At 44.4% G+C, this 25,105-nt stretch overlaps 1 protein-coding gene across 2 annotated transcripts in view; it reads left to right on the top strand.

Moving 5' to 3' along the window:
- Nucleotides 1-595: 595 nt before the first annotated feature.
- SMOC2 (SPARC related modular calcium binding 2) overlaps nucleotides 596-25,105 on the top strand; it is a 242,329-nt gene continuing 217,819 nt past the window's right edge. For both annotated transcript variants that reach the window (XM_038771125.1, XM_038771117.1), the window contains exon 1: nucleotides 596-835. In XM_038771125.1, the coding sequence (XP_038627053.1) occupies nucleotides 710-835 (126 nt within the window). In that variant the 5' untranslated portion in view covers nucleotides 596-709. The remainder of the gene's footprint in view (nucleotides 836-25,105) is intronic.

Here is a 25,105-nt window from a genome sequence, read left to right as displayed (position 1 = left end):
AGGGGATGGAAGAGGAGGGGGAGGAGGGAAGGGAGAAGGTGGCAGGGGAGAAGGAGGAGAGGGAGGAGGAGAAGAGGGAGGAGGGGGAGGAGGAGGAGGCATAGGGGGAGGAAGAGGAGAAGAAAGAGGGGGAAGAAGAGGAGAGGAAAGAGGAGGAGGGGGAGGAGGGAAGAAGAGGGAGGAAGAGGGGGAAGAGGAGGACGAGGAAGAGGAGGAGGGGGAAGGAGGGAAGAGGAGGGCGAGGAAAAGGAGGAGGAGGAGGGAAGAGGAGAGAAGGAGTAGGGGGAGGAGGGAAGAGGAGGGAGGAGGAGAAGGAGGAGGAGGGGGAGGAAGAGGAGGAGGAGGGGGAAGAGGGAAGAGAAGGAGGAGGAGGAGGAGGTGGAAAAGGTGGGAGGGGGAGGAGGAGGAGAAGAGGGAGAGGGGAAGGGGTCGGTGAGGGAGGGGGGAGGGATGTGGGGGGGAGAAAATGGAGAGGTGGGGGCAGGGAGCGAGGGGAGGGGAGGGGAGGGGAGGGGCGGGCGGAGGTGGGGCGGGCGGCGTCCCAGAGGCTCTGTCCCCACGCGGGGCGCGGGGCCCCACAGTCAGCCGTCCGCCCGTCCGCCCGTCCGTCCGTCCGTCCGCCCGTCCGTCCGTCCGCCCGTCCGTCCGTCCGCCCGCCCGCCCTGCCGCCCCCGGGCACCGAGCGGCGGGCACCGAGCGGCGGGGGAGGATGCGGTGCCCGGTGCCAACGGTGCCAACGCTGGCTCCGCCGCTGCCGCTGCTGCTCCTGCTGCTGCTGCTGCTGCTGCCGGAGCTGCTCTTCCTCGTGCCCGCGCACAAGTTCTCGGCGCTCACGGTAACCGCCGCCGCGCCCCCTCCGCGCCCCCTCCGCCCGCGCCCCCCAGCGCCGCCCCGGGACGGGCACGGGCACCGCCCATGGGGGGCCCGTCGAACCGCTCCGGACGGGCACGGGCACCGCCCGCCGCCCACGGAGGGCCCGTCCCGGTGCTCCGGACGGGCATGGATGCTCGCGCTTTCCATCGGGTCCTGTCTCGGTGCCCCCGCCGGGCACGGGCACCGCCCGCCGTCCACGGGGAGCCGGGGGGGAGAGTGGGTCCGTCACAGTGCCACTGGCTGGCACGGGCGCGAACTCAGCGGGCATCGGGTCCCTTCACGGTGCCCCTGCCGGGCACGGGCATTGGCACTGCCCACGGGGATCCCGTCAGAGCGCTCCGGCCTGGCACGGGCACGGTCCACAGGGGGACTGTCCCATTCGGTCACTCATTCCTTCCTTCAGTCGTCTTAACTGCGCGCTGACTGTGTGCAGAGCACTGGGCTAAGCGCTTGGGGAGAGGACAAACCGGCAACAGAGAGAGACGATCCCTGCCCACAACGGGCTCCCGGTGCCCCCGGTGGGCACGGGCACCGCCCCCCGTCCCCCGGGTCCCGTCACAGTGTGCCCCTGCCGGGCACCGCCGCGAGCTCAGCGGCCACCGGGCCCTGTCGCCCTGCCCCTGGCTGGCAAGGGCGCGCGTGCTGCCCACAGGGTCCTGTCACAGTCAGTCAGTCATTCAATCGTATTTATTGAGCGCTTACTGCGTGCAGAGCACTGGACTGAGCGCTTGGGGAGTACAAGTCGGCAACAGATAGAGACGGTCCCTACCCAACAACGGGCTCGCAGACAACAAAACAGAACATGGAGACAGGTGTCAAAATCGTCAGAACAAATAGAATTAAAGCTCTATGCACATCCTTAACAAAATAGACTAGTAAATACGTACAAGTAAAATAGAGTCATAAATCTGTACATATATATATTTGTATATATATATTTGTATATTTATATACAAGTGCTGTGGGGAGGAGAAGGAGGTAGGGCGGGGGGATGGGGAGGAGGAGAGGAAAAAGGAGAGGAAAAAGGGGGCTCAGTCTAGGGGGTGGCTCATTGTATTTATTGAGCGCTGACAGAGCACTGGACTAAACGCTTGGGAGAGGACATTTCGGCAACAGATAGAGGCGGTCCCTAACCAACAACGGGCTCGCAGTCTAGAAGGGGGAGACAGGCAACAAAACAGAACATGGAGACAGGTGTCAAAATCGTCAAAACAAATAGAATTAAAGCTCTATGCACATCCTTAACAAAATAAATAGACTAGTAAATACGTACAAGTAAAATAGAGTCATAAATCTGTACATATATATATATATTTGTATATATATTTGTATATTCATATACAAGTGCTGTGGGGAGGAGGAGGAGGTAGGGCGGGGGGGGATGGGGAGGAGGAGAGGAAAAGGGGGGCTCAGTCTAGGGGGTGGCTCATTGTATTTACTGAGCGCTGACAGAGCACTGGACTAAACGCTTGGGAGAGGAAATTTCGGCAACAGAGACGGTCCCTACCCAACAACGGGCTCGCAGTCTAGAAGGGGGAGACAGACAACAAAACAGAACATGAAGACAGGTGTCAAAATCGTCAGAACAAATAGAATTAAAGCTCTATGCACATCCTTAACAAAATAAATAGAATAGTAAATATGTACAAGTAAAATAGAGTCATAAATCTGTATATATATATATATATATATATATACAAGTGATGTGGGGAGGAGAAGGAGGTAGGGCGGGGGGGATGGGGAGGAGGAGAGGAAAAAGGGGGCTCAGTCTAGGGGGTGGCTCATTGTATTTATTGAGCGCTGACTGGGTGCAGAGCACTGGACTAAGCGCTTGGGAGAGGACATTTCGGCAACAGATAGAGACGGTCCCGACCCAACAACGGGCTCCCGGTGCCCCTGCCGGGCACGACCGCGCGCTCAGCCGCCACCGCCTTCTGTCATTTATTCATTCAATCGTATTTGTTGAGCGCTTACTGTGGGCAGAGCACTGGACTAAGCGCTTGGGAAAGTGCAAGTCGGCAACAAATAGAGACGGTCCCGACCCAACAACGGGCTCACAGTCTAGAAGGGGGAGACAGGCGACAAAACAAGAAGACAGGTGTCAACGCCATCAGAATAAGTGGAATTAGACCTATATGCACACCATTAATAAAATAAATAGAGTAATAATTATGTACAAATAGACTCAAGTGCTGAGGGGAGGGGAAAGGGGAAGGGCAGAGGGAGGGAGGGGGCGACGAGGAGAGGAGGAGGGGGAGAGGAAAAAGGGGGTGCTTAGTCTGGGAAGGCCTCCTGGAGGAGGTGAGCTCTCAGTAGGACGAAGAGTGATTGGTGGATTGCCCCTTGCTGGCATGGCTGCTCTCTCTGTCCAACGGGTCCCCTCCCAGCGCCCCTGCCGGGTGTGGGCAAGCGCCCTACCCACAAGGTCCCGTCACAGTGGTCCTGGAGGGCACGGTGACCTACACAGTGGTCCTGGAGGGCACGGGTCCCGTCACAGTGCTCCTGGCAGGCATGGGGACTGTCATAGTGGTCCTAGAGGGCACAGGGTTCGTCACAGTGGTCCTGGAGGGCATGGGGACCATAACAGTGGTCCTGGAGGGCACGGTTCCTGTCACAGTGGTCCTGGCAGGCACGGGATGGTGGGCATGGGGGTCCGTCACAGGAGTGCTGGCAGGTCTTCCTCCCCACACAGCTGGGCTGAGGGGGCGAGGGCCTGAGGGGCAGAGGGGGTTGAGGGGGCTCCTGCCAGACTGTGAGCCGCACGTGGGACAGACACTGGCTCCAACCTGATTTGCTTGGATCCACTCCAGCGTTTAGTACAGTGCCTGGCACAAGGTAAGTGCTCAACAAATACCCCAGTTATTATTATCAAGGCCTCAGGGGTTGGGAACTGGGCAGGGGACTGGAAACAGGGAGCAAGGCCAAAGAGGGGCAGGAGCAGGATGGAGAGGGTGGTGGTCGAGGACAGAGAGCAGATCCAGGGGGTAGGAGCAGGGAGTGGGGGGAAAGAGCAGGTATTCATCATCATCACTGTCTTGTTTGCTAAGCATTTACGATGTGCCAAGCACTGTACTTAGCACGGGAGCAAATTCAAGATAATTCTTTGTGACAGTACCCGAGCCATCTGGGTCTCACGGTTGGGAGAACAGGTGCAGAATCCCCATGGAGAAGCAGCGTGGCTTAGTGGAAAGAGCCCGAGCCTGGGAGTCAGAGGTCATGGGTTCTAATCCCGGATCCTCCACTTGTCTGCTGTGTGACCTTGGGCAAGCCACTTAATTTCTCTAAGTCTCAGTAACCTCATCTGTAAAATGGGTTTTAAAATTGTGAGCTCCATGAGACAGGGACTGTGTCCAACCGGATTATCTTGTATCTATCCCAGGGCTTGACACATAATAAGTGCTTAATAGACACCGTTATTATTAGTAATGTTACCATTATTATTATCAATATTATCCCTCTCTGTGTCCCCCTCGATTACCTTCTCTGTGCCTCAGTTACCTCATCTGTAAAATGGGGATTGACTGTGAGCCCCATGTGGTGACCTTGTATCTACCCCAGTGCTTGTGCTTGGCACATAGGAAGCGCTTAACAAATACCATCATCATTATTATTATTATTGAACAGGTGAAGAAACGGAGGGACAGAGAAGTGACGTGACTTGCCCAGGGTCACACAGCAGACAAATGGGGGAGTGGGAATTAGAACCCAGGCCCAGGTTCTAGGTACTAGGCCACGTTGCTTCAGTAGGTACAGGGAGGGGTAGCGGGAGGGAAGAGTTCAGGGAAGGGGCAGAAAGCAGGGATGGGGCAGGGAGCAGGGAGAGGAGCAGGGGTAGAAAGCAGGGGCAGGGGCAGGGGCAAGGGTCAGCTACAGGGAACAGGGATTGTGTCCGTAACCTCGTTGTGGGCAGGGAATGCATCTCTTTATGGTCGTCGTGTGCTCTTCCAACTGCTCAGTACAGTGCTCCGCCTGCAGTAAGTGCTCAATCAGTAGAATCGGATGAATGAATGAAAAGGGAGAGGGGCAGGGAGAAAGGACAGGGAGCAGGGTTTCCACACCGCAGGCACCACGGGTGAGTGTGTTTGTCTGTGGGTGCCTATGGGTATGTGTGTGTGTGTGCCCAAATACCAAGGAGATGGTTCAGCATCCTCCTCTCCCCATGGACTTGGCCTCTCCAGTCAAAGGGTTGTCACTGGTAGCCTGCTCGGAAATCAGAAAGCCCCGCCACTTGTCAGCTGCTTGACTTTGGGCAAGTCACTTAACTTCTCTGTGCCTCAGTTACCTCATCAGAAAAATGGGGATTAAGACTGTGAGCCCCACATGGGACAACCTGATCACCTTGCATCCTCCCCAGCACTTATAACAGTGCTTTCGCGTAGTAAGTGCTTAACAAATGCCATTATTATCATTATTATTATTATTAAAGAGAGACAGAGACAGAGAGAAGGAGAGAGACACATAGAGAGAGAACATTGCATTCTGCGCAGAAACCTGAGTGGGTGGCAGGGGGGCTGTGATACAGTAATTAATGCCTAGAGCTGCAGGGTTATCGCAGCCCAGGGCCCTGGAGTCGGGAGAATGATCCCCCTGCCCTGGCTGGAGGGAGGGAAAGGGAAAGGGGAGCCAGGGGGAGGGGAGAGGATGGCCTATTTCCAAAAGTGTGGCTCCAACGTATTTAACCACTTGTGTATATTTTGCCCCCCTCCCCCCATTTATATATATATATATATATATATATATAATATTTCTTCTTAAATGCAAACTTCCAGGAGTCGCTCTCTGACAGTGCCATGGCCACCAGGCTAAACGCAGGGCTACCCGTGGGGGCCACGGGTGATCCAATTCATTAGGGTGGCTAAATCAACCAGAACCCTTTACCTCGCCAAGAACTTCAGTTTGCAGCTAATAGCCCAGTTTCGTCTTCTTGTGGCACCCGCAGTGTTTGCAGAGCTATAATTAATGCAATCTGCAGAAATGAAAACATTCCACTTGACTGTTTTTTAAGCGAGAAAGCAAAGGGAGAGAGAATACCTCCTGGAGAGAGAGCCGCTTTTTTGTCGTGGGGAGGGTTTGGGTCTAAAAGTGTTTATCCTATTCAGAATCAAGACCCGAGGAATGAGCTATTTTCTTATTCTGCATTTCAGCGAGTAGAAAATAGTCGTGTGGGTTTTCCTTCTACTGAAAGAGGGGAGTGCTGGTTGGGGGGAGGAGGAAGCCGGATTTGGATAGCTTCCCTGCTCATACCTAAAATTCTTCCAGCGAGGTCCCCAGTCCCTGTCTTGTGTCTTACAAACGACCTGAAGATTAGAAACGGCTCAAGGAAAACTTTAAAGGAACGAGGCGGCAAGCAGAACTTTTAGAAGGTGTCTCTTCATTTTCCAATCCCAAATAGATCACCAAAACAATATTCTAGGCGAATACGTGGACGTAACTGTCCTTCCTGTTTATAAACACAGAGATGCACTCTATATACATGCCTTTATTTTTTGTGTTAAGGGCATTTCATTCATTCAATCGTATTTATTGAGCGCTTGCTGTGTGCAGAGCACCGTGCTAAGTGCTTGGAAAGTACAATACAGCAATTAAGAGAGACAATCCCTGCCCACAACGGGCTCCCTTGTTTCTCGATGGGTTAAAAGAGCAGCAGTAAAGAGAATTAGCTTCGATTAATTTTATCTTCACATTCTGCATATTGGTTTCATCTAAATGCACTTTTTCTGTACATCTTACAAAATAACTTTCAGTAGAATATTGCATTGGAATGCCTTCTCTGGCTCTAGGGTTTTTGTTTGTTCGGTAACAGATCAGGGCTAACTACTCTGTCAATAGGCAAAGATCTCTAACCTTGTTATTGTAGCGACCTGAAAACATACAATGGATTTTTTTATGGCATTTGTTTAACACTATGAGCCAGACATTTTTTTTAAGCACTCAGGGGGAGCACAGTACTGTCCCACCTGGGGCTCACAGTCTTAATCCCCATTTTACAGATGAGGTAACTGAGGCACAGAGAAGTGAAGTGACTTGCCCAAGGTCATAAAGCAGACAAATTGCGGAGCTGGGATTAGAACCCGGGTCCTTCTGACTCTCTATCCAATAGTCCACACTGCTTCTAAATTTAAATAGCACTGGGTTGGGTTTTTTTTTTATCTTGCTGAAAATGATCATTTGTGAATGAATGGGAAGTATTTTGGGGCCAGGAGGGAAATGTACTTATGAAAAATTTGTTTACAATCTCATTATTTAAAGAAAAACTTTTAAAAATAAGTACATCAGTAATTGTTTGTCATAAATTTAGTGCTTTGGCTGTTGGGCCAGAGAAATTGTTTATGTACAATAGAGATTTTCTTCTGGGTTCAGCTAGTCTTCTTGGACCACTTTTTGAGTTTTTTCAGTGCTCTCCTCTTTCTGAGAATCTCACTCACTTAAAGGAACATTTTATTTAAGTCCTGGAAATATGAATGTTGTTGCTCAGGAGCCACCACAATGGGTCTTCCTTAAAAATTGCTTTTTTCCTTAAGAATGTGGAAAGATAATAATGATAATAATAGTGGTATTTGTTAAGCACTTACTATGTGTCAGACACTGTACTAAGTGCTGGGATGGATGCAAATAGGGTTGGACATAGTCCCTGTCCCACCTAGGGCTCACAATCTTAATCCCCATTTTACAGAGGAGGTCACTGTGGCACACAGAAGTAAAGTGACTTGCCCAAGGTCACACAGCAGACCAGTGACAGAGACAGGATTAGAACCCAGGTCCTTCTGACTCCCAGGTCCACGCTCTAACCTTCAGGCCATGCAAGTTTTTTTTCTGACACTTCTATATGATATGCCGTAAATTCTTTCAATACATCTAATTATGCTCTGACTTACCATTAGGACAAATTATTTGTAATCTTAGCTGGTGGAGAGTTTTAGTATGTGTCAAAATAAATGTGTCTGGGTCACCTCAAATCTGTGTACAGGACTGGGCATTTAGAAAGAGAGGAGGCCAAGAGAAGTGATGGAGAGAATTAGCATTTTGTATTTTTCATAACATATGTGGGCACCCAATCTTCCTCAGGTCCTGAAAGTGGAAGTTGCCAATTTCCTCCGGAGGTGCAGGGTGGAGTGTGTTATGAACTTCTATGGATTGAGTAAATTTCTCTCTTTTACTTGCTGTCTCTTTCTCTTCACTTTCCCTCCCTCCATCCCTTCTCTCTTCACTCCCTCTTCCCTCTCCCATCTCTCTCTCCTATACCCAGTTAATTGCTTCAGTGTTCCAAAAGTGCTCTCATTCATTTCTCCAGACGCAAGTAGTAAAAATTAAGAGGATTTGAAGGAAATTTCCCATTTCCCACCACTTAACAAGCAGAAATTGCAAGACAAGCCATTTCAAAGCTAGAACCCCTTCAGAAGCAGTGTGGCTTAGTGGAAAGAGCATGGGCTTGGGAGTCAGAGGTTGTGGGTTCTAATCCCCGCTCTGCCACTTGTCAGCTGTGTGACTTTGGGCAAGTGACTTAACTTCTCTGTGCCTCAGTTACCTCATCTGTAAAATGGGGATTAAGACTGTGAGCCCCATGTGGGACAACCTAATTACCTTGTATCAACCCCAGTGCTTAGAATAGTGCTTGGCACATAGTAAGTGCTTAACAAATACCAGGATTATTTTATTATTATTATTATTGCTAGTTTAGGATTTTCACCAATTTTTTTTCCAAGTTCTTCAGGGTTTATTCAATTTATAGCCATGCCTGTTTTGATATGCTCAGAGATGACTAGTGGTTCTGAGTTGTTTTTCATTGTTTGTAGATTAGCCCATTGCTCATTTTCTTTTCTTTTTTTAAAATGGTATTTTAGATGAGGCTCAGGCTTATTAGATAAGGCTCAGGCCTAGCAGAGTCTCCCATGGCATGTTACATTTTGGGCCAAAATAAGTGTGTGAAAGTAGATTCCCAAGACAATCTTTTGAGCCCATTTCCCCCATCAAGAGCCAAATAGAGAAAGTATCATCTTGTGGATGGAGTATTATAAAATGGCTGAAATGCAACTAGTCTCTCCTCTTCATTAGCACTAGGTTTTTGCACAGTCTAGAAAGGACACACAAAAACGTTTGAATCTCATCCTGTGAACCTTTAGAAAACAGTTAAAAAGAAGTGATGATCACTTTCCTGGGGTTGTTATGGAAATCTGTTACTTTTAGTTGTTTAATTTTGTATCTCATGCCCCTTCCTACAGAACTCTTCTTCATCCTCAGTGAATTACTGGCTAAACACTTTATCCTTTTTTATTTGGTTTGTTTTTATTGCACACACACACACACATGCCCCCCCCCCCCCCCCCCCCAAATTGAATCACATTCTTTAGATTTCTGTTTTAGGGTGACTGAGTAGACAATATATACTTTATCCTGTCACTGAAGAATCGAAACAGCAGTTGTTACTTTAAGTTCAGATCAGGATGTCCTTGTCGGGGGTGTGGGTGTAAATGAGAAAAAGAGAAAAATCCCAGAGACAAAATCGAAAAGCCCAAGTGCTTACTATGATATTTTGTTAGGCACTTAATATATGCCAAGCACTGTTCTAAGTGCTTGGGTAGATGCAAGTTAATCTTGTCAGACAGTCCCTGTCCCACATGCGACTCGCCATTCAAGTAGGAGGGAGAACAGACATTGAATCCCCATTTTACAGATGAAGAAACTGAGGCACAGAGAAGTTAAGTGACTTGCCCAAGGTCTCGCAGCAGGCAGTCAATTAATCAATCATTTTTTTTTTGAGTGCTTACCACGTTTAGGGCATTGTACTAAATAAGCACTTGGGAGAGTACAATACAACAGAGGTAGTGGACATCTTTCCTGCCCAAAAGAAGCTTAAAGTCTAGAGCCTATCATGGTTGAGCCCAGTGATTCCTGTTTTTCTTGACTAAAATGAATGTGTTTGATTGTCCGATATATTGACCTTATTGAAACAGCTAGAAGAAAACTGTTCCGTTGCTGAAGAAATGACTCTCTGAAATGTATACATCACTTTGTTGAAACATTTCTTTCACTAGATGTAGAACAGTTCAGGAACTATTGTGCTTTTTCCTTCACTCAGAGCACATTCTCTGGAGAGGTGCCATTTCATTCACCAATATAAGATGGACTACTAAGGTGGTTGACCAGAAGGAAACTAAACACAATCAAACTTTTCCAACTTTGAAATCCATTTAGATGGCGCCTACAAACCCAAACACTTGGAAGAACAGCTTTAATTTTGACTTGCAACCAAGACCATAAATAAAACTCTAAGCAGCTCCAGATCTTAACAGGATTGTACAGTATATGGGCATCGATGCAGCAAAGAGTACGGCAGCTATGAAAAGAATACATTTCTCAGGAATGCAACACGAAAATAAACCTTCAAGAAAATTCTGAATTTCAAATGGAACTATTATTAAACAAGGCAGTGGAACTTTAGTTTGGAGCTCAAAAATATCATTTAAATACCAAATCAGCTTCAAATGTACACTGTTTTCTAAAATGCAAGATGCCAGTTTTACACTGGACGCGAGCCAGTGTGGTTAAAAGTCCTTGATAGAATCACCACTCACAAGCACATTCATGCATATGAGCCCAAGTTGTCACTTGCCTTTTTTCCTGCCTTACATTACAAGCACAGGGCTTCCTAATTATTGATCTTCTTCAGATTCACATAATGCTCTTAAAGACTGATGCTTCAACATGGTTTGAACGAGGCAAGAAAGAGTGGCTATAAGACTCACTTGCTACTTTGTAATTTCATTTGGGGTAGAATAACCAAAGAGAAAAACAGTTTTGGGAGAGCACAATTAGTGTCGACTTCAGGGTAACTATAAAATAAGTATAAAATATCTGTATTCTCCCCCCGCCCCCATGACTTGGTTCTTATGAGTTCCTATGAGAAGCAGCTTGATCTAGTGGATGGGGCACGGGCCTGGGAGTCAGAAGGATCTGGGTTCTAATTCTGGCTCTGCCACGTTTTAGCTGTGTGACCCTTGGTGAGTCATTTTACTTCTCTCTGTCTCAGTTACCATAACTGGAAGTTGGAGATTAAGAGTGGGAGCCCCATGTGGGACAGGGACTGTGTCCAACCCAATTTGTTTGTATGTACCCTGAGCTCAGTACAGTGCCTGGCTTGTAGGAAGTGCTTAATGAATACCATAAAAAAGAGTCCCATTTCTCCTCCTGTTCCCCCAGGAATTTTTCCTGTTCCATCCCTACAGCTTCCTGCTACCTCTCGCTCTCTCTCTCTTTCTCTCTCCTGCTCACCCTATGCCACTTCATAAATTTTCAAGGAGGCTACTTGAAGCTCCTGGGGTGGTCATAGCTGTGGGGAAGAAGTCAGGCCAAGGAGGGATTGGGAGAGCAGGAGGGAAGCAGAAGTCCTCTCCCATGTCTCCTCGCCCATCCTGGTCTCCTCACCCATCCTGGTCTGACCTGATCTCCAAAGCTGGGGTGGGACAAGGGGATAGGGCTGACCGGGGCCTAGCCAGGGAACCAAGTTTACAACGCAAATTGTAGCAGTATGAAGCAAAACAGCGTAGTGGATAGAACATGGGTCCAGGAGTCAGAAGGACCTGGGTTTTAATCCCAGCTCTGCCACTTGTCTGCTGTGTGACCTTGGACAAGTTACTTCACTTCTCTGGGCCTCAATTCCCTCATCTGTAAAATGGAGTTTGAGACTGTGATCTCCATGTAGGACAGGGTCTGTGTCCAACTTGATTTCCTTGTCTCCATCTTGGTGTTTTGTACCATGCCTGGCATATAGTAAGTGCTTAACAAATACCACAAGTATTACTGTTATTTTTTGGGAACTGGTACGACCTCATCAACCTGGACTCCACTGACCAGAATTTCACAATAACAGAGACATGGGTCACTCTTGCTTCTTTCTTTTTTCTGCGCTATGACTGCTTGAGCAGTCAGATTTTGCTTTAAAGTAGGATACTTTTGATCTTTGCTGTACTGAAAAAAGCTCCTTGCCCTCTGAGCCACAGGACAATATATGCAGTGGCAGTGGCAGGCAAGAGACCATTTGACCAATAAATTTAAAAAAATACAGAAAAAGGGGAAACCAGAAGAGATTCCAGGAAGGTAGGACATGTGAGATGCGAGAAAAGCAAGTAGAGGTATTATGTAAATGGAGGTGAAGGTAGAAAGAGAAAGAGAGAGTGCGAGAGAATGGTAGAAGTTCTTTATATTTGAAGATGCCAGGCACCGTTGAAAGTTACTATGGCATAAGGACTACTGATTTTTTTTTAATGTGGAATAAGGATTTTTCATTTATTTATATTGGACCACTTTTAGGCTGAGCTGGAGAAGATTTAATTGCATTTCAAAAGTGGATCTTATGCAATACTCAATCCCCAGGCTAACCGTAGAAAGATCAAGTACTGAAGTGGAAGTCAAAGAACATGGAACAAACAAAAAAATCAACCAAAGTTGCCCACATAGTTTTGATAAAAATTAGTGAACTGATGATTAGGAAGAGGATGGACAATTTGTATACAAGGCTTAAATAATCCTAATCTTCCTTATTGTTTTTCATTCACTCATTCAATCGTATTTATTGAGCGCTTACTGTGTGCAAAGCACTGTCCTAAGTGCTTGGGAGAGTTCAGTATAACAACAGACACATTTCTGCCCACACTGAGCTCACAGTCTAGAAAGGGATACAGACATTAATATAGATAAATAAATTACAATAAATAAATAAATAAATTACAGATTTACTTTTGCAACACAAATGGGGCCCTGGAATGATTATTATCCGTGCACTCGGTGACTTGAGTTCTTGATGTAATTTTATTTTAATAGACACTTTCCCTCATTTGTTTCCACTCCCTTCTACCCATACCTTGGGCCTGAATGATCTTTTCCTCTTTTCTCTCTTTTGCCGTGTCTCCTGCTCTCACTTCTCTCTTCTATTTTTTTAAATATATTTTTGTTTTTTTATTAACCCTCACACATTTAGTCTAATTTACTAGTCTTTTAGATCCTCTTCCTGCTTGATAATCTTTCTTCCTGTGCTGCTTGGATAGTAGGAGAACTGGTGGGAAGTGAACTTGTTTGGGTGGGTGGGCTGTCACGGGTAACTCTCCATCAATTCCATCCATAGAGCCGACGGCAGACATTTTTGCAGATAACTTTCCACGTTTGAGGTTCTGGCATTACAGCTTCAAATAATAATGAAGTTTCAAATAATGAATAATGAAATCACAGAAAGTTTTAGGTAAACACATGAAGGCTGTGGTATGTTTGATCAGTGGTTCAAACCACTTTAGAACAGAGTCATTAGGAGCCCGTGTTGGGTAGGGACCATCTATATGTTGCCGACTTGTACTTCCCAAGCGCTTAGTACAGTGCTCTGCACACAGTAAGCGCTCAATAAATACGATTGAATGAATGAATGAATGAATAATTTATTAGGCCCTTTAATTTTGGTTGCTCTGAAATTGGTTGGATTTCAGACAGAGCATACAGAATAAGTTCATCAGTCTGTGGCAAAGCAAAAAGCAAGTACATAATGTACAAAATCTGACCTCACTTAAGTTGGACTGCTTTGTTTATTTACAGTTGGATCTCTGCAGTCATCAGGGCAGTGGGAGCAATTGAAGCAACCCTATATGATAGCTTTAGGCCCTGACTAGGAAATCTGAATAGCTGTTGTGATTAGTAGTACTAGGTACTGTGTTGATTTCTCTTCTCTTTATGCATGCTTTGATTGTTTAATCACTTCGAATGCTCTGGATAAATGATTCTTCATTGAATAGAATAAGATGACCCCTAGGGTATTGAGACGTCTTTCTTAGCAAGTTCTACAGCCTGAACCATGCATGCCTGACTCGCAGTAATAGGAGAACATTTCATCAACTGTTGATGAAAATGGGCAGTTGTAAAATCCTACTAATTGGGTTCATAAAAGATCACTCCTATGGGAGGGATTGACCAGATTTACGTGGAACAAAACAAATATTCATTTGCAGGCAGAAAAAAAAGGCCCCAATTCACATATTTCCTAGACTGTGAGCCCTTTGAGAGTCAAGGACCATGGCAAATTTCTACCTATGCATTCTTTCTCAGGGTTTAGAACAGTGGTCTGCGTGAAGTAAGGGATGAATAAATACTCTTACAACTACTTAATGGCATGGCTGTATCCATTTTCGGTTTTCAATCAAACCAGAGATTTGCCGTCAGTTTCTTTGACATCATATATTAAGATCTGTTGAAAATGATCTCCTGAACCAGTCAATGATTTTTTTTTTCTTTGTCTTTGAGAGTACAAACTCATTTATGCCTTCTGATTGGCCCAGGAATCTATTTGATTGACAGATACTGCTCTGGGTCGCTCTTCTAAGGCACTGCTCCTCTAAGGTGATTAGGTTTTTTGTCATCTGAGGTAGGCAGGGGACTAGAAAGTGAGGAGGGAGGGCAGAGAGAGGGTGGGGTGTGTGTGTGTGTGTGTGTGTGTGTGTGTGTGAGTGTGTGTGTGAGTGAGAGAGAGAGAGAGGAAAGAAGAAGAAAGGGAGAGTAAGGAAGGGAAAGGTGAAGATGAGAGATGAGAGATAGGGAGATGAGGGGATTGCATTTCCCTCTTCCCTGTCAATCTCTGCAGCAGCCCACTCCATAGTTGCATTCTTAATAATAATTACGGTCCTTGTTAAGCATGTATTATGTGCCAAGCACTGTTCTAGGCAATGGGATAAATAGAAGTTAATCAGGTTGGACACATTCTCTCCCATATTGGGCTCACACTCTTAATTCTCGTTTTTATACAGATGACATAATCGAGGCCCAGAAAAGTGAAGTGATCTGCCCAAGGTCACGCAGCAGACATGGAGGAGCAGGGATTAGAACCCAGATCCTTTTGACTCCCAGGCCCCTGCTCTATCCTCAAGGCCATGCTGTCATCAGAGCCAATAACAAAGCAGCTAGAACCACCACTATCACCAAGGTGGAAATGATGGTGGAAGAAATTATGAAGGTTAAGCACTTCATACTCCCTCCCCAGCCCCCAGCCCCACAGTATTTATGTAGATGTACTTCTACTCTACTAATTCTCCTAAACCTAATCTATTTTCAACTCTGTCTCCCCCCATAGACATGCAAGCTCGTTGTGAGCAGGGATGACATCTATTAACTGTTATATCCTAAGCACTTAGTACAGTGCTCTGCACAGAGTAACACAGTAATCTCTTTTAGACTGTGAGCCCACTGTTGGGTAGGGACTGTCTCTATATGTTGCCAACTTGTACTTCCCAAGCTCTTAGTACAGTGCTCTGCACACAGTAAGTACTCAATAAATACGATTGATGATGATGATGATCTCTCCATCAATTCCATTGATTGACTGATTGATTGGGTCTGTTTGCCCCAGCTGATCTTTTTGGGACCGTTCCTGGGAGTTTTTAGTATAGAAGAGTGACTTCTGCCATGCGGTGATTGCAATCCTCTCCTTGAAGAGGAAGAGACTGAGCCTCCTCTGTCATCATCATCCTTCCCTGTTGTCTTGTGGCTGAAGCACCTCAACAGAAGTCATATTCCTTCATGCCACATCTGAAGGAGAACTCTAATGAGCCATCTTTCCCAGCAGCTCCCTCCCCATCCCCCCCGCCTTACCTCCTTCCCCTCCCCACAGCACCTGTATATGTGTATATATGTTTGTACATATTTATTACTCTTTATTTATTTTATTTGTACATATTTATTCTATTTATTTTATTTTGTTAATATGTTTTGTTTTGTTGTCTGTCTCCCCCTTCTAGACTGTGAGCCTGCTGTTGGGTAGGAACCGTCTCTATATGTTGCCCAATTGTACTTCCCAAGCACTTAGTACAGTGCTCTGCACACAGTAAGCGCTCAGTAAATACGATTGAATGAATGAATGAAAGAAGAGATCTCCTGCCTTCTCTCAAAATCCACCCCAGGCTCCACCTGAGCTTGCAATCCCATTCCTTTCTTCCCTTTCTGACCGCCATCTTCAACTGTTCACTCTCCAATGATTTTATTTATTTGCATATATTAATGTATATCTCCCCTTCTAGACTCTCCCCATCTAGACTATGAATTCATTATGGGCAGGGAATGTATCTGTTTATTCCTATATTGCACTCCCAAGCACTTAGTACAGTTTTGCACATAGTAAGAGCTCAATAAAACTGATTGAATTGAAACTGTTCAATTCACTGTTTTCAAACATGCCCAATCCTAAAAAACCCTCTCTTGACCCCACAGCTCCCTCCAGTTATCGCCCTATCCCTCTCCTCTCCAAACTCCTTGACTGAGTTGTCTACACCCATTGGCTCAAGTTCCTCTCCCCCAACTCTCTCCTTGACCTGCTGCAATCTGGCTTCCATCTCCTTCACTCCACAGAAACTGTCTTCTGAAAGGTCATGAATGACCTCCTTCTTACCATGAAGCCGAGAGTGAGGAGTTTTTGTTTGATAATTATTATTATCATCATTATTATATTTTAATTATATATTATATATATTATCATAATTATTATTATCATTAACATTACCCTTAGGTCCTCTCTCTCATTCAACTCAAATAGTCAATATATCACTAATTCCTGTCTGTTCAACTGTCACAACATTGCTAAAATCCACCCATTCCTCTCCATCCAAACTGCCACCACATTAATCCAAGAACTTAAACTTTCCCACCTTGATTACTATCGGCCTCCTTGCTGACCTCCCTGTCTCCTGTCTCTCCTCACTCCAGTTCATATTTCACTCTGCTGCCTGGATCATTTTTCTACAAACATTCTTCTTCAAAGCCTTTATTGAAGGCCCATCTCCTCTGAGAGGCCTTCCCTGATGAAGCCTTCTTTTCCTTTTCTCCTGTTTCTGCTTTGACCTGATTCTCTCCCTTTATTCACTGACCATTCAGGTCCTCAGCACTTATGTAAATCCCCCTACTTCGTTTCTTTATATTAATGTCTGCCTCTGCCTTTAGATTGTAAGCTCCCTGTGGGGAGTGGGTGGGAGGGAATGTATCTGTGACACTGTAATATTGTACTCTCCCTAGGGCTTAGTACAGTCCTCTGCACACAGCGAGCGCTCAATGAATAGGAGCGATTGATTAATGGATTGACTGATTTAGTGTCTTCAGAAGATATTTTCCTGACAAGAGAGGCCCTCCGAAAGAGTCGCCGTTCCATTTAATGAGCCGTTCTCTTGCTGCCAGAGTAACTAGGCTCTGGGAACTGTCAGCATCTTATTATTATATATGTTAAGTGTTTACTATGTTCCAAGCACTGCTCTTAGTGCTAAGGTACATACAAGGTAATCAGGTTGGACACAATCTCTGCCCCAAATGGGGCTCACAGTCTTAATCCCCATTTTACAGATGTGGTAACTGAGGCAAAGAGAAGTTAAGTGACTTGTCCAAGGTCACACACCTTACCTGTGCTCTCTCAGACCCAATGATTTAGGGACATGCACGGGGACCTCTATTTCCCCTGCCCCTGCCCCTAGACTGTAAACTCGATATGGGCAGGGAATGTGTCTGTTTATTGTTCTAGTGTCCCAAGTACTTCGTACAGTGCTCTGAACACAGTAAGTGCTCAATAAATACGATTGACTGACCTATTGCAGGGCACCTCCCACACCCTCCTCCCACCTTGAACCCGTAATCAAAATTTCCCTATTTGATCCAACCTGCAACTCTGTTGCCAATATCAAGGTAACCTGCAGATCTGGCTCTGAAACGTGATGTTTTTTAAGGTTTCGAGAAAGCCTGGATAAGTGATCTGATGAGATGTTACAATCATTAGCTCCACAGATGTCTAGTTTCTGCACCTCAAGGCCCTGCCCACACTGTCATCATGAAACAGCACAGCATAATGGCTACAGCACAGGCCTGGGAGTCATCAGATCATGGATTCTAATCCCGGCTCCACCACTTCTCTGCTGTATTACCTTGGGCAAGTCACTTCACTTCCCTTGGCCTCAGTTATCTCACCTGTAAAATGGGGATTGAGACTGTGAGCCCCATGTGGGACAGGGATGGTGTCCAATCCTATTTGCTTGTATTCACCCCAGTGATTACAGCAGTGCCTGGCACAAAGTAAGTCCTTAAAAAATACCGTAATTAATGTTATTATTACCATCCCTTCAGAGTACAGTGGTGCAGTTAAGAGTCAATGGTGGAAGTGAGCTGGGCTAGAGTCAATGGCAGGATTTGGGTCAGTAAAGAAGATTGATGTGAGCTCTTCCATTATTCATTCGTTCATTCAATCAGGTTTATTGAGCACTTATTGTGTGCAGAGCACTGTACTATAATCTTACAATCAGAAGGTTTAGTACATTTAATACAACATCACTTCATTGCATCTTTCTTTCAAAGAGCATGGGGGTAATAGTAACTCATTTGTCCTTTCAAAATCTCTTTCCCCTAGGGTATTCAAAATGTTTATAAATTATATATATATATATATGCATATATATACATATATATGCATATATATATATGTATAGTATTTCTTAGAAAACACCACTAGGGTAAGAGCTTTGACCTGATACTCATGTTTACTAAATTACAGCTTTGCTAAGTACATAGTAATAATGATGGCATTTGTTATGTGCTTACTATGTGCAAAGCACTGTTCTAAGCTCTGGGGAGGTTACAAGGTGGTCAGGTTGTCCCACGGTGGCTCACAGTCTTCATCCCCATTTTACAGATGAGAGAACTGAGGCCCAGAGAAGTTAAGTGACTTGCCCAAAGTCACACAGCTGACAACTGGTGGAGCGGGAGTTTGAACCCGTGACCTCTGACTCCAAAGCTCGTGCTCTTTCCACTGAGCCATGCTGATGTGTGCTTATAGAAATTATCTTTCAGAGGGTGTTGCCAGCGATGGAGCACCCTAATTCAAATGTATAATCCAGGTGGAGTCACAACACTTTTTTTATGATATTAAGACTTCAGCTTTCTATTACTGCTTTTCTTTTACATTGCTTGAGCATGCAGATGGTACAGTATATTAATGTTTGAAAAGTCAGGTCAACCAACTTCTTTTGAGTATCTGTGGGATTTATGATACAGCCACTGGAGGGAGCTGAAGAATAACACGATCTTGTCAGCCTCTTGTGGGGTTCCAGTGGGTGACCCCCAAAACCTTCCTGTTCCAGGCACCACCATGTTTAGGGGTGTCAGATGAAACCCCACTGCTCTCCTAATCATTGCAACCTCACATTCCCAGGTATTCACTTTGGGTTGACTGAGGCAACAGGGGTACAAGATGAGAAGCTCGAGAAAATTCAAAGGTCAAGTTTTTCTTCAAAGCTTCCAGGCTACCAGCAAAAGAGTTTTCAATTGAATAATATTTTTCAGTAGCCACTGAGCTAAGAGTAAATTTTCTGAGTTGCTGAGGTAGAATTTTTCCTTTCAGTAAGCATCTGTTCCTTGGTTAACTCCAAGACCTCTACTTACTGAAGGCACTGATCTGACAGATTATGCACGCTGGTTTTTTCCTTTGCAAACTCAGATGGGCTAAATGTAGCAGACTGTATTTATTTTAGCTACAGACCTAAAATTAGTATTGAGATTTTCAAAGTTATCTTTTCTCTGAATCTTAACAAGAGGCTTTTGTAGAAAAGACTAATTCTTACCATCTCCCCTATAAGCCTATCACTGTATTGATCTTCACTGGGCTATGTTTGGAAATCAATCAGTGGTATTTATTGAGTGCTTACTGTGGGTGGAGTATTGGGAGAATACACTATAATAGATTCGATAGCCATGATTCCTTCCCACAAAAACAAACCAGTATGGCCTCTACTCCATCCTCTACTCCCCTCTCGACTGCCTTCAACACTGTGGACCACCCCCTTCTCCCGGAAATATTATCCAACCTCGCCTTCACTGACTCTGTCCTCTCCTGGTTCTCCTCCTATTTCTCTGGCCGCTTATTCTCTGTCTCTTTCGTGGGATCCTCCTCTGCTTCCCACTTCCTATGGGATGACCCTCAAGGTTCAGTTTTGGGTCCTCTTCTATTCTCCATCTACACCCACTCCCTTGGGTGGGAGTGAAGCCATTCACTCCCATGGCTTTAACTACCACCTCTATGTAGATGATTCCTAAATCTACATCTCCAGCCCTGATCTCTCTCCCTCTCTGAAGTCTCACAATTTCTCCTGCCCTCAAGTTATCTCTAGTTGGAAGTCTTGGTGTATCCTCAAATTTAACATGTCCAAAACAGAACTTCTTTTCTTCCCACCCAAACCCTGTCCTTTCCCTGACTTTCCCACAGCATCACCATCCTACCTATCTCAAAAAACTCTAAACCTTGACATCATCCTTGATTCCTCTGTCTCACTCAACCCACGTATTCAGTCCATCACTAAATCCTGTTGGTTCAATCACCACAAAATCACTAAAACCCATCTTTTCCTCTCCATCCAAACTGCTACCATGGTAATCCAAACACTTACCCTATCCCACTCTGATTATGTATCAGCCTCCTTGCCGACCTCCCTGCCTCCTGCCTCTCCCCACTCCAATCCATATTTCGTTCTGCTGCAAAAACTTGACCCCAAAATACAAATATTTTTAAAAGTGGCAAAAATACAATAAAGATACTTATATGATCAAATAGCATGCTACATATATCCAAATAATGAAATATATTAGATTTTTGTATACATATGAAAATGTGAACTTTGATATCTAAAGTTTTCACTTTTTTAGCCTCATCTGCAAAAAGGTTGTGTTAACAGACAAGAGATCTGCCCTCATTTATGCTAAATAGATGTCATTATCTAATGCTAAATTGAAATGGGCTATGATCACTCTATTCAAGTCAGTAAGGGAGGGAAAGGGAAGTGCTTAAGTCAAGAAAACTCTGCAGCATTATCTAAAAGTGAGAGAAGGTTTGTAATACCAACATTAAAATTCGATAACATCACCGCAGAAGAGCACTAAAAGAACTCTGATGAGGAATAGTGGTGATAATAATGATGGTATTTGTTAAACACTATGTTCCAGACACTGTACTAAGCGCTGGGGTGGATACAAGCATATCAAGTTGGACACAGTCCCTGACCCATGTGGAGCTCACAGTCTCAATCCCCATTTTACAGATGAGGTAACTGAGGCCCAGAGAAGTAAAGTAACTTGCCCAAGGTCACACAGCAGACAAGTGGCCAAGCCAGGATTAGAACCCATGACCTTCTGACTCCCAGGCCCATGCTCTATCCTCTAGGCCAGGCTGCATCTCTGGTGATGTGATGTAGGTGTGTGAATGTGTGTGTGTGGCTGTCTTTTACTTTTGAAGATGACACTACTGACAATGAAATTCTATCCACATGTATGGGCACGTGAAAAACCAGTGTGTGAAAGACACATGTTGTCAGCCCTGAATATAGTTTCTTGCTGGACTCTTGTATTTACCCCATACAAGACCTATCTTTATTTTCGAGACTGTCTCCTTGAGTCAAGAGATTGGTTACCAATTTTTACTCCATTCTATTTCTTGGGACAGCTTTCTAAAATGTCATTTGGAACCCATCTTTTCTTCACCCCTCAAAAACTTCCAGTGGTGGCCACCCATTTGGTTTCCAGGCTCTTTACCAGCTCTCTCCTTCTATATCTGCTCTTTACAACTGCTCTCTTGAGCTCATGATCTTCACCTCTCCCAAGATCCCTTTCTTCCTGTGCCCTGCTCATGACTTTCCCACCTCTCACCCCATGCTCAAGCTCTCCCTCACCCCAAACTCTCTTCCCTTTTAAACTCATCATACTGGTATTTTCCCCATCTTCACAGTCCTTCTGTAAACTCACATCCTCTAGGAGGCATTCCTTCATTAATTACTACCATCTCAGCCCCTCAGCCTTCTTCATATCTTCCATATATATCCATCTACAAATTCTAATCTTGTATTCACCTTTTAATCATTTATTTATATTTCCATACTTTCACTATTGCCAGATGCGTCTTTTTTCCCACTATGTGTAAAATTGTTTCTGTTTGTCTTCCCCATTAGATTGAAAACTCTCTCCTCAAGGGCCAGCACAATATCATTTACAGAAGTAAATTACCCTCCCGAGCGCTTAATCTGGTGCCCACCCACTTTTGGCCAATCATTTGATCCAGCTTTATAGATCTTCATTTTATTATCAAACTTGCTGTTCCATTGTCACAAGATTCTACTATCAATCACCCCAAAGCCATCCAGGCTTTTTTTTAAAAAAAGTTTGTTTTCTTTTTCTTTTTCCTTCTACACATTGTTGGATTGTGTGTTGCCTAGCTTGCAGAATTTGATGACACACTTTAAGGTTGGGTTATTTTGAAAGGTAGAGTAGCAACAAGACACACATTCCTTGCTGTTAAAGAGTTTATAATCTAATGAAGATACGGACAGAAATGATTTTCCATTAGTGGGATCAGGAAGAAGAAGTGTGAATTATTTGGAGAAGGCTACATTGAGGAGGTTGGGTTTTAGAAGGACTCTGAGAGCTAAGGAGGAGGCATAGTCTGTCGGCTGGATTTGGTAGAAACAATAATGAAAATAATAATAATAATAGCTATATAGTAATATTTATTATGCACTTACCATGTGTCAAGCAAGGGGATAGTTATGAGATAATTACGCCAAATGCAGTCTCTGTCCTTCTTGGCTAAAGAGTCTAAGGAGAAGGGAGAACCGGTATTGAATCCCCATTTTACCGATGAAGTTTTACAGGGAAGTTGAATGACTTGCCCAAGGTCACCCAGACAGCAAGATTAGAACACATTCACCCTCCGACTTCCCAGTCTGCACTCTTTCGACTAGACTGCACTGCTTCCCCAGGGTTAGAAGTCTTGGATTGTGTGATCAGCATCAGCAAGGAGGCAGAGGGAAGATAGTAGACAGCAAGGAATGGTTAGAAGGTGAGTCTGGGAGGTATGGAGTGGAAGTTAGGAAATAGCATGTGAAAAGAGCTGATATGTAAGAAAGGGAGAGCTGGTGGAAAGCACTGAAGCCACACACCGAATAGTGATAAATGATAAAGTCAGTAGGCCCTTATCAATATCAGACCAAATGGAACAATAACAATAATAATTATGGTATTATGGTATTTGTTAAGTGCTTACTCTACGCCAGGCACTGTACTAAGCGCTGGTAGAAACAAAAGAACTAAACATTCTGGTGCTGTCCAATCTTTTATACAGTTGGGAGATCTGTTTTCCTCAGACACTCCTTCAGTATCACCCATCAAAATCAATCAATATCAAGGGGCAATATAGGATCACTAATCCATCATAAGCCTGTCAGCTGTGAAGTTATACTTACCTAAACCCACCTTGGATGGAAGGGCATACTAGACTGAGTGACAACAGAGACCCGAACAGCTGAAGTGGAAGATCTGAAATGGCCAGAAACTAAGTGAATATTTTGAGGATGCACTAAAATCAATCTCAATCTCAATTTCAATGCTGGACATAGCTGCAGTAGACAAGATTTTAGAAGTGTGGCTACGGCTTTCTTGAGGACAGCCAGTATTCGTCAATTGCTTCTATGTTGAAAGGTCAGTTACGTTCTGCCATGCAGAATGTGAAACCTTAAAATGAAAACCTATAGGCATCATCCCTAAGAAACTAAGAATAATAAGTGCTTGCTGACAGGTGTTCACAAAGGCGGAGGTATTTTCATTGTCAGATAACTCTGTGCTTTTCGATCTGCTTTTTTATTCCATAATAAGCCTAGAGGACAGAGCAATATTTGGGCTGAAGTAAAGGTATGCACCAGATTTTCTGGGATGATAATTTGAGATACTATGTGAAAAGTACTTTGAGTCGCTGAATAAAGACACTGAAGGATTTTATACTCATTACTTTTTTAAAAAAATTACCTTTCTTAAAAAGGAACAAAATACGTCACACACACACACACACACACACACACACACACACACACACACACACACACACACACACACACACGCAAAAAAACCCCCCAGAACATATATCTTTGCCAGGAAGGTTTTGGTTTACTGTGACAGATTCAGTTACCAATTGCATTGCTGCTCCTAGATTCATTAAAGCTACAATTACTCATTCCCTTTGTTTTCCTCTCAGTGCCTTGTAATTTTAAAATGACCTGAAGACCTCATTTGTTCATTCATACATATGCCATACTTAACCTTAAATATATAATTAAAACAACCCTTTTAGGCCTTGTGCAAGCAAAGCCCATTAACACATTTTTAAGGCCCCTTTGTGATTCCTGTCACACATCTGAGATTAGAAATAGGCTCACTGAACTTTACTTAAAAGCTAAGCGCTCTGAATGCATGCAGTGCTGTGTTGTGGCATTAGAGGGGTACAAAATTGAAAAGACAGACATAACTTGGGGAAAAAAAGCTGACTACTTCACAATTTTTTGGCCTTTTTTGAACTAATTTGAACTAACTTTTTTGAAGACACATCTCCTCCAGTAAGCCTTCCCTGACTAAGCCCTCCTCTCTTCTCCCTTCTGTGAAGCTCATGCTTACTCCTTCATTCATCCTCCCTCCCTTCCCCAAAGCACTTATGTATATATCTGTATATTAGAGAAGCAGTGGCTTAGTGTCAAGAGCACGGGCTTGGGAGTCAAAGGTCATGGGTTCTAATACTGACCCTGCCACTTGTCAGCTGTGTGACTTTGGGCAAGTCACTTCACTTCTCTGTGCCTCAGTTACCTCATCTGTAAAATGAGGATTAAGAGTTTGAGCCCCACCTGGGACAACCTGATAACCTTGTATCTACCCCAGCACTTACAACAGTGCTTGGCACATAGTAAGTGCTTAACAAATACTATTATTATTATTATTATTATATTTCTGTAATTTATTTATTCATTTATCTATTTATTTATTAATATTAATGTCTGTCTTCCCCTCTAGATCCTGAGCTCACTGTGGGCAGGGAATGTGTTTGTTGTTATATTGTACTCTCCCAAGTGCTTAGTACAGTCCTTTGCACACAGTAAGCCCTCAATAAATACCATTATTAGTAATAATAACAATAATAGTAATAATAACTAATACCATAATTAATTAATCAATCAGTGAGGTGGAAACTTCATTTTGACTCATTCTTTATTTTTGGCTGTGAATAATGTCAAATGTCAAATGAATAACTTTCTTGTTATACTAAGATCCATTATACAATCAAGTCCTTCAAAAGATGCAGTTCAGATTAACGTAGTCCGTACTGTTCAAATGGAGAAAATGAAGAGCATTTCAATTTCAAATGCTTTATATTTGA

Source organism: Tachyglossus aculeatus, chromosome 2 (genome assembly GCF_015852505.1).
Source record: "Tachyglossus aculeatus isolate mTacAcu1 chromosome 2, mTacAcu1.pri, whole genome shotgun sequence".
Lineage (NCBI taxonomy): Eukaryota > Metazoa > Chordata > Mammalia > Monotremata > Tachyglossidae > Tachyglossus > Tachyglossus aculeatus.
This window is presented reverse-complemented; position numbering and strand designations above follow the sequence as displayed.